Here is an 11,026-nt window from a genome sequence, read left to right as displayed (position 1 = left end):
CTTCATTATTTACTCGTGTGGGATAGGGAAATTTCACCTCTGGAATATATTACATGTATATTATATTGTATTCATCTTCAAGATCACAAATATAGAACCTAACGAAAATATCTACTGGAACAAGATTCGCTGTCTAGGACTCGGCTTAGACTGCGAATCTTGTCCCCTCGGTGGAATTTCCCTATCCCACACTCGTAATATAATTATGGAGTCTATTAATAATAAACGATGTCCTGTGTCAGGATTTAGACATGTTCGTCTACTTCATAATAATGCTCCATCACATACATCTGAGCTTCTGAAACAATCTTTGAAGTCGGAGAAGGTTACCGCCTTGCCACACCCACCATACTCTCCAGATCTAGCCCCCATGCGACGTTTTCCTTTTTCCAAAAAAAGTTCTTATCTGGTCGTCGTTACAAGTCCCGACAAGGCCATGTCTCAGCCATCAGTCAGTGCTTCAGAGGTTTACATAAATCAGCGTACCGTGACGAATTTCAGAAATGGATTCAGAGATTGAAATTATGTATTTCAAACCGCGGAGAATACTTTGAATGGACGTAATGTTCATTTCACTATTTTACTTGAATGCTTTTGAGATATCGTACAATACACATTACATATCGAACAACCCTCGTAGTCCATAACAGCACTGTTTAGAATGAAGTTTTACCCCCTAAGTGAACCCAATTGAATTTTAAGCTAACATACAAGGGTTGTTGCCCTTTAGAAGACCTGATGAGGAAGTTAATGCCCGATGTCCGAGAATGTACACTCACCGGCTCCAGTGCCACAATTAAGATGGGGAATTTTATCGGTGACTTCCGTTGGCGTGATGACCTCGGTGCTATCCTTCACTTCACCTGTACATTGAAGAGAGAATCATTAGTGATGATAATCAAAAGTATTAAATAAAAATATAGAAAGACAAAAAAATAAAATAAAAAGAAGTATAAGAACAAAACAGAACCCCAAAACAAACAAGAGACCCATGGGTCACGTTGGCCCTGTTTTTGTTGAGCTGTTGTGATTTTTAAAAGATTTGTTTTATCAATCTTTATTCCCATGAAAAGTTTTGACCCAATATTGTGACCCAACCTAGCCTCAAAGGATCACAACATAACTGAAAATGAATTCACATAACACAGATATGCCTCAAAACCAATATGACTATAATGATCTTGCTGTTCTGGATGAGACCAAGGTCACAAGGTCAATGATCATGGTATGATATGAAGACCTTGTCATAAGAAATGAAAGCTCTATCTTACATAGCTCAGGAGATATTTATAGGTAAGATTTTTATTAAAAGTAGGTCAAACTTCCAGGTCAAGGTCAAAAGGTCAAGATTCACAAAATGATAAAATCTTGTCATAAAGAACCTATATACAAACTATGAAAGCCCTACCAGGAGATACTGAATAGGTCAGATGTGGTTTTTTTAAATTGGTCAAACTTCAAGGTAAAAACATCAAACACCATTGTGTACAAGGTCTTGCCATAAAGAACCTATATACAAAATATGAAAGTCCCACCTAAAATAGTTCTCAATATATTCAATAGGATATATTTTCTTAAAAGTAGGTCAAACTCCGAGTTCAAGGTCACAGAGTCAAAGATCATGATATGAAATAAAAGGTCTTGCCATGTAAGAAATATACATATACAAGATATGAAAGATCTACTTTAAATAGTTCAGAACATATTGTATAGGTCAGATTTTCATTAAAAGTAGGTGAAACTTCCAGGTCAAGGTCATAAGATCACATACCATCGCATCACATTAAATGTCTTTTCGTAAAAATTGTATATTCAAAATATGAAAACCCTAGGTTAAAAAAGATTTCCCCCATATGTCAGCATAAAACACTCTGATCCCCAATTGTAGCCACACCCTACCCCAGTGACCATAAATTGCACAAACTTGGATCTACTCTATGTCAGGAAGCTTTCATGTAAATTTGAACTTTTCTGGCCCAGTGGTTTATGAGGAGATTTTTTTTTTTTAAAAATTCCCTTTATATTCGAATCCAAAACTTTGATCCCCTTTTGTTGCACACTCTACCATTCAGAGGGCATGATTTGAACAAACTTAAATCTGCACTATGTCAGGAAGCTTTTCTGGTTCAGTGGTTTTTGAGATGATTATTAAAGAATTTCCCAATATATTCGCATGTAAAATTTTGATCCCCTATTGTGGCTCCATCCTACCCTCGAGGGCCATGGTTTTAATAAAATTGAATCTGCACTATGTCAGGAAGTTTTCATGTAAATTTGAACTTTTCTGGCCCAGTGATTCTTGAGAAGATTTTTGAATGACACAACCGTATTGTTACATTTTTGTGATTATCTCCCCTTTGAAGGGGGGATGGCTCTTCAGTTGAACAAACTTGAATCCCCTTTACAATGGGTGATGTGTACCAAGTTTGACTGAAATTGGTCCTGTGGATCTGGAGAAGAACATGAAAATTTGAAAAGTTTACAGACAGACGGACAACCGGTGATCAGAATTTCAGCTCAGGTGAGCTAAAATGGGAAAGCACAACATAAGGTTTTACGGTAGATTTGTACTCCATGAAAATACATTTTGGTTATCAGTCCCCTACCGGTGAACCGAAGGGGGCTATTCGTCCTTCTGGCTCACTCTATAGTGAAACTAATAATGAAACTATGAAACTAACTTCCAGCTTTCGGAAACTCTCGGGAGTGTTTATATTTAGAAAGAAAAACCTAGAATTTTTTTTACGCAAATGACGGTATTTAAAACGGGATTTTTTTTTCTTTGGAAGGTAATATTTTATTTCAGACTGATTTTAAATGCAGTGTACAACACTCCAGTCTATAAAACTCATTAAATCCAACATAAAAGGATTGGACTACGTTAGTTTCATTGCAGGAGTTATCTTTTCCTGTGCGTGATCGACCACAATGCATACAGCTTGAAATATTTTCGTTTATAAAACTCATTAAATTAAATATGAAAGGATCAAACTACGTTGGACTTGTATTACGAGATGTTTAACGCCCTTTGGATAGGAAAATTCTATCTGTTTCTTGGAACTAAGGTGATTTTGAGCTTTGTTTACAACCGGTATCCTATTTTCGTGTCATCCCTTGTTAGATAGTCATATATAGATTGAGAACAAAATGGATCAGAAGCCCCTGTGTATGGGATGGATTTGTTTCTGATTCGTGAATATTGATACTATAACCCTCTTATCAATGCAAAAAAAAAAGTGGAAATTTATAATATAGGTATTTATTATATACCCATCAATGTATCGTTCTTTGACACTGTGGATTTCACAGCGTGTGATCCGGTTTTCCGGATCACCACACTGTGGTTTTCTGATTCCGTATCAGTATCCTCTGAAACTGATGCCGTCACAATGACGTCACAATGCATCAACGCAACGTTATTTGTGGAAAATATTGACTGCGTCACAAACGAAACTGCGTACACAAAACATAATTTCATGGTATGTCTGTGTTTTTGATAATTTGGATTGCATTTAGTATCTTATAAATGTGGATTTAAAAGGCAGAAGGGGTATATAATAAATTTATCATTACTACAGTAACTTGATCCGAAGAGTTGGATCACGTCTCGTTGACAGGCGCGGATCATCAGATCAAACTCGACGCTTCGCGTCTCGTGTGATCTGATGATCCACGCCTGTCAACTCGACGTGATCCGACTCTTCGGATCAAGTTACTGTAGTAATAATATATATATATTTATCATGAATTTCTAATAGATAATGTGAGGAGAAAAAACAAAGACCTGTATGTATGCATTTCATGAATATTAATTTGCCGAGGACTGAATGACCATTTGCTAAGAAATACTGAGAAATTTGAAATTATGTTTCTATTGGATTTCCTACTACACTTTTTCGGGATGATATGTAGCAAAGAACGCAAAACGCATGTAGTAAAGAACTCAAATAAGAATAGAATGGGGTACAACTTCGGATATAGGGTCCCGTGTGGATCCAGGTCCTCAGTACTCCTTGCTTGTTGTAAGAGGCGACTAAATGGGGTGATCCTTCAGATGAGACCAGAAAACCGAGGCCCTGTGTCACAGTAGGTCTGGCAGGAGATAAAGATAAATTTTGCAGCCCTTCACCGGCAATGGTGACGTCTTCATATGAATGAAAAATTCTCGAGAGGGGCGTCAAACAATATAAAATCAATCAATCAATTGTGGAACAATTGGAGCACTAGTCTAGATATAAATCTAATCTCCTTTGCTTTCTACTTTTTCAAAGCATACCCATTTGATAGAAATATGTTGAAAGTTTTAACATTGGTTTGGGGATGAATATTTTTATTGATAAAATTATACTTGTATGCATTTCAAATATCGTCATGTACTAAGATTATTCTATTGCTACATCAATACATTTGTCAATTTACTAGGTAGAGGCGTGATTTCAACTTACAGAAAATATTATATTTACATGTACTTTCAACCAGTTTATTCAAATTAAATTCTATGGTCGTTATAACAATCTAGTTTACCAATACAACCTATCATTGGGTCAAATGCTGTCTGACTTGTTAGGCCGTTCTTGGTACACTGATTTTGACTACGGATAACTCCTTTACCTGATCAAGATATAGGGGTCACGACGGATGTAAACGGTCAAAAGGGGATGCTTGCTCCTCCTAGGCACCTGATCCCACCTCTGGTATATACAGGGGTCCGTGTTTGCCTAACTCTTTGTTTTTTATTGCTTATAGGAGTTTTGAGATTGATCACTGTTCGTTATCTTCACCTTTCATAATTTGTCAGTGGTGTAACATATCTTTCATAATCTTAGTCACCTATCAAACCACAATACAAAAATCCATTTCTGCAAACTGTTTCAAACAGAGAGAAAAATCGCATAAAAAGTATTTAAACATACCCCGTATGCATTGTCGAATAGCAATTTTGACCTCAGAGGAGCTTCCTTCGCTAGCCTCATTTGCCTTCATCAATAAGCACTCGGCATTGGAGTATGACACGATGGCGTAACACGTCACATCGCTTTCACAGGTATTAATGCAGTCTGCTTTAGTTTTGGATTGGACGTCTTTCAACTCTAGTGAGATCAGCGTACTCAAAGGACACGTATTACCTGTGCAAAAAAGATACTAAATCAGTGTACTGAAAGAAACCAGCATACTCAAAAGCAAGTACTACCTATGCAGAAAAGTTACAAGATTGGTGTACTCAAATGAAATTCAAAAGCATTAGGTCTTGTGTAGTAGCCACTATCTACTGTGTAGGTACTCTCTTCTAATATTTGACATAGCACTGCATTGTAATATATAATGAAATTCGTCTGCAATTTTTGATTCGTTACACAAAATCTATCATTATACGGAATACTAATCCATCTGCCAGACTCTTCTAGAAGGCGGTGATTTGTAAGCAATTTTTCTGAATATTTTTCAAGTCCAAATTCTGCCTTAAAAGTACTGTGAAACTTTTTTAATTTTGATGCACCAGATGCGCATTTCGACAAATAATGTCTCTTCAGTGATGCTCAACCGAAATGTTTGAAATCCGAAATAACTATGAAGTTTTAGAGCTAAATATAGCCAAAAACAGCGTGCCAAAAAAGTGGAGCCAAATTCGTCCAAGGATAAGAGCTATGAATCGTCTGACCATGTTTGAATAAATTGATCCTTAAGTCTTTGTTTGACAGTATTTGTTATCCATTTACATTCTCTTGTTGATGCTATATATTTGAAAGTTTACACATGTTCAAAATTCCATGAATACATTCAAACCAGGGTTATTAATAGTGCCGTTAAGATACATGTATTGTGTATACAAAAATTAATGAATTACATTAAAGTCATTGACATAACCTGGCAATAATTTGGCCCAGTATGAAATAATTCTACTATACACATTAATATAAATTGGGATACGACCTGTTTCACCATATACAGTACCATAAATGAGGGCGTGGAGGTTTTCAGTTGAAAATATGTCTCAGAAATTTGAACTGAATGCGTTCTACAACTTGTAAATTTCCATACCCCACATATTTCACAGTAAAACGAGTTTGTCAAACAGGTCACATTTGGATGCTTACTCCTCCTAGGCACCTCATCCCACCTTTGGTGTGTCCAGGGGTCCGTGTTTGCCCAACTATCTATTTTGTATTGATTTTAGGAGTTGTGAGATTGATCACTGTTTGTTCACCTTTCATTGACAACTAATTGGTATTAAACAGTCTATTTTTTCTTATGACTCCATACATAGCTTTCTTGGTTTGTTCACATAAATGTTTAGCAGCTTTGCAAAAGGACCCTGATCTAGAAAATACAATACCAAGATATTAGAATTCCTTAACATTTTCTGTAACACCACCTTTGTAATATAAGTACCTTTTCATCAATGAACGTTTGAGAATATTTTAAAAAATTGTTGGTTTTTTTTTTCTTTCGATATTAACATTCAATGTCCGCTGTGTACAGTATATATAAAAATCATTCAACATATATTGTAAATCATCAGCAGATTCAGCCTTTATAACTAAGTGAATTAAGTTCCATGCATATTGTGAATACTAAAACATTGAAAGATCAGTTTGATAGCTTTCTAGACATTGCAAGTTTGTCAACCAAGATGTGGAGGATGCCGATGTGGACATTGTGTTGTTGGTTCAGGAAATTTCACCCTCGAAGAAGAGCATGAACTGAATATGATTGAGATGGGGTTAAAGCATGATGATACAAACAAATGCTGGACCAAAAATTCTGCATGGAAGTGGAATCCTTTATTAACGACTACTGGGCCAAAGGTTTTATATGACCTTCTTTCCATCTTGTTGAAATTTCGTGAAAATCAGGTAGTTCTTGTTGGTGACATTTCGAAAATTTATAACTCTATTCCTCTTTCCATAGAAGATCAACATACTGACAGATATTTATTGAGAAACTTTAAAGTTAACAGACCACTGGATCATTATGTGCTGAGGAGTGTTCCATTCGGAGATCGACCCAGTTGTGCTATCGCCATTATAGTTCTCAATAAAACGGCTGAAATGCTGACATTTACCCAAAGGCTACTAGTGTTATAAAAAACAACAGCTATATTGACGATATATTAGCTTTAGATTCTACATTTGAAAATGTACTGCAGTTAGCTGGGAATATCAATAGGGTGTTGGACTTTGGTGGCTTTAACATAAAGCAGTGGATCATATCAGGACACCATCGTAAGGAAAGTGAAGAAATCAAGTTGATGAATGCGGAATCCGAGAAAGTGTTAGGACTAGTTTGGAAACCTATTAATGATATATTTACATTCAGAGTGCGATTGAAATTTTCAAGGAGAACAAAACACAAGTGCCCTGAAGTGAAGTTAGCCGAAAACGTAGAGGAAATTCCAAAGATGTTGACAAAAAGAATGGTGCTCAGTCAAGTTGCAGGACCCATTAGGACTCATTGTTCCTTACACTTTAGGAATTTACATGTATGCCAAGGAAATCAAAGTAATTCTGAAGAGAGGGATAGAGCTTTATCCTCAAATATGAGACAACAATGGAGCAAATTGTGAACAGTACGACTTTTACATTTCAAAAAGTAATTCATCTTGGTGGTTCTGCATTATCTGCGCCCAAATTCAAAAGGAAAGTTACGGCTTCGGTACATTTGTCGCGAATAAAAAAGCCGAGATACAATCCAAAAACACAAAAAAAACTGAATGGTTTTGGATACCTTCTGATCAAAATCCAGCGGATCTAACAAGGAGTACACATCCTAGTGCATTGAATAATGATTCGTGGTGATAGAAAGGACCCGAATTCTTATACCTTTCAACTGATCAATGGCCAATGAAACAAGATGTTGATGTTCAAGAAATTCCAGATTTCTAGTGCATAGTGTGTCAACTGACAATATTGAAGTGAAGCAAAACGAATCATCCTCAACCTGTACACTGCAGTTGATAGACAATACTAGAGTATCATCCTTGAGTAAACTGTTTAGACTCACCGGTATTTTACAACTCATATTTTAAGCACACTCGTTCAAGAATTTTTTAAAACAAAAACTGACAGCTGAAGTTATAAGACAGGCTGAAATGTCTTGGATTTTACTTTCTCAAATGGACCTCCCAAATAATGTTATGCAGATATTTCGACGTTTTGGTCCTGAACAAACAAAGGATGGAATTATTACAGTGGGACAAAGAATGAGTAAACGGATTGAGGATAACTGGAATCAGTCAACATTCGCACTTCTTCCCACCAATCATGCATTTACAGGGTACGTAGTGAAATCAATACATGAAGAAGATCACACAGGGATTGATGTTACTTTAGCAAAGATCCGTAGCAGGTTTTGAATACCGAAAGTGAAAAATATTATTAACAGAATCAAGTCAAGGTGTGTGATATGTAGAAGGAAATACAAAATTACACAAATTCACCAGATGGGCCCAGTGCCAAATGAAAGACTCCCTTCTATATGTGTGCTGTCGTTTGTTTGGACCTCTCGTAATCAAGGGCACCGTTAAGAAACGGACCCATGGAAAAGGTTATGGTGTTTTATTCAATTGCTTAGTAGCAAGAGCGATGTACACTGATGTAGCAGAAGGATATGACATGGGCAGTTTCATTATGGTACTACGACGTTTTGTTTCAATTAGGAGGTATCCCAGAAAAATGATTTCTGATGCTTGTACTCAACTGATTGCTGCTGGGAAAGAATGGTAGAAAGTTGTACATACTTGGGACTGGGAAAATATCAAGAATTTTGGGAAAGCTAAAGGCATGGATTGGGAGACAACAAAATCAGCGGATGCCATCCCATTGGTGTAAACATACATATATTACACATCTTATATTATTGAACGTTATTCAGTTAAGAACTTTTGTGTCAATTCAAATTTTGAAAGGGTTTGACAAGGGCTATATTTTGTGGCGGAAGGATTAACTAATCAAAACGTTCTAAATCTGCATGATATTACAGTTTCTGTTTCATCCCATATATCATCTTTTTCTTATACTTCTATACGTGTATTTCAGATTTATGATACAAGTAGTTGAGACTTGGAACTAGTTCAAATGTTGTAATTTACCAATTTGCTTGATATATTTATTCAAACACACCGATTCTTTAAAAACTCTAAATTAATGTACTCGAAATTTTGTATAGAAATTCAGTATTTTCGCCAATAATTAAAAATTTGATCGTTAATCCCCACTTTTCAAAGTTCCATTTTAACTTTTGAGACAAGACCTTAAAGATTATCTGAAATTTTAGAAATTGACGTTACTCCTAATACGCCCTTTTAAACTCTCAAATTTGATATCATGAATTTTTTCGTATTTCAAGTGCAAAAAGGTAATTATTTATATCCATTACTAGTATTAATCTTTTTTGATCTGTAGTGTTAGAGGACATAATTATGTATCTAATTTATGTAATGATCGATTTGTGTTGCTTATGTTGTGTTGACACCAACAGATAATTCAAGTTTAAAGTAGTTCCACCCTCCTGTGACGTCATAAGATTTTTCAAAATCAATGATTTATTTAGATTTATGCATGCCATTACCATAAATTTTGTTGGAGTCTTTTCCAATGGTAATTGTAAAAAAAATCTTGCTAAACATGAAAAATTTAAAAATCTAAATTATATATAAATAACCAATAATATGTTTCAAAAATAATGAATCAAAGGGCAATAACTCTGTTTTCATTGAATCCCTTATCAAGGATAGATTTTGATTATTTTTTAATATTTCAACAAAATCGAGATAATAGAAAACGTATCGATTAAATCTGGTTCAAATGTGCAAGACTACGAAAACATAAATGTAATGAAACGATTCGTTTGAAGTACATATTAAAACAGTGGACGAATACAGTGAAATTTGATTCGTTTGAAGCATATTGATTTCAAATATATTCTCCAAACCATATCGAGGTAATTCCCGAAAATGCATACTATTGTAAAGAAAACAAATGAAGTGCAACGTAATTTGTATAAGTGAATGAATAGAAAAGGCCATGTCCGACTTCGTTACTCAAATCCATTCTATTTCCTGTTTACCGTGGTGATTGACCCAAAAATTCGAATCTGTATTTTTAAAGGTATATCATACTGTTTCTTTGCTAAACATAACAGTTAATGTAAGTACCTTCAATATGCTGCTCACATATAGCGCCATTGTTCTCCGTGCACTCTTTTTGTTCCAAGGCAAAATCCAGATCTTTTTTGGTTTTATAGCATTGGCGGTTAGATTCAAACGGGATGCTCCCAGAATCTTTGAAGTGAACAAATGTTGAAAAATTATACGGCTCACAACCCTGCCATTTATATCCATCCAGTGTGTTTGTCATCCCAGTCCACGCAAAGTCATTGCTGAAGTAAGACAAAACGCATAACGTCATCATGAGAAGTTGTAGAAAAAAATGAGACAAGAAAAATATGATGTCCATCATATATTTCCTGCACACTTTTCTACTAATGTTTTGTAAAGACCATTCTCGGGATGGCCTGTCCTTTACTTTAATTTTCGAAATGACCTGTCCCTTCCTCTGGATACACGAAAAGGTTTTGCATAGATTGGCTAAAAATATACAAAAAGGCTACCACTAAATCTACAGTTTTTCCAAAGAGTATTTACGCTGCAAATTACATGTTTATTGTTTTTGCTTTGCTAATCAAAATCCTATTTTCCCTATTTTTTATGGACTGATCCACAATTGAGTATTTTGATTGAATAATGTCACTGCGAGGACTTGCTCTGGGAGAATAACATCACTTCTCGGTCGATTCTTTTCAAATATTTCATCAGAATTTACCCTATTATAATTAATATCTTTATATATACAATGTGAATCTCAATGTTTACAACATTTACTCTACATGTTTAGTCAGCCCTCAACCTGACTAATGATGATACGAAAGATTTCAAATGCGCTTGCGCGTTCAGAGAATTTCAGGAGGTGTTGTTGGAGTAATTCATTCCTGATAACTTCGTGAAAGAAAACAGGGGAGGGGTTCTAAA

The 11,026-nt window shown here is 35.4% G+C and overlaps 1 protein-coding gene across 1 annotated transcript; it reads right to left on the bottom strand.

Annotated features, from left to right (window-relative positions):
* Positions 1 to 330: 330 nt before the first annotated feature.
* Positions 331 to 10,365, bottom strand: LOC125660285 (uncharacterized). The gene is made up of 3 exons (XM_056148925.1): positions 10,154 to 10,365; positions 4,914 to 5,126; positions 331 to 863 (listed from the first exon to the last, which is right to left on the bottom strand). Exons 1-3 carry the CDS (start codon positions 10,353 to 10,355, stop codon positions 748 to 750), a joined length of 531 nt encoding a protein of 176 aa, XP_056004900.1. The 5' UTR covers positions 10,356 to 10,365; the 3' UTR covers positions 331 to 747.
* Positions 10,366 to 11,026: the final 661 nt, after the last annotated feature.

The sequence above is a fragment of the Ostrea edulis genome, chromosome 9 (assembly GCF_947568905.1).
Source record: "Ostrea edulis chromosome 9, xbOstEdul1.1, whole genome shotgun sequence".
Classification (NCBI taxonomy): domain Eukaryota; kingdom Metazoa; phylum Mollusca; class Bivalvia; order Ostreida; family Ostreidae; genus Ostrea; species Ostrea edulis.
The sequence above is the reverse complement of the archived record's forward strand: the minus strand, read 5'-3'. Positions and strand labels throughout refer to the sequence as shown.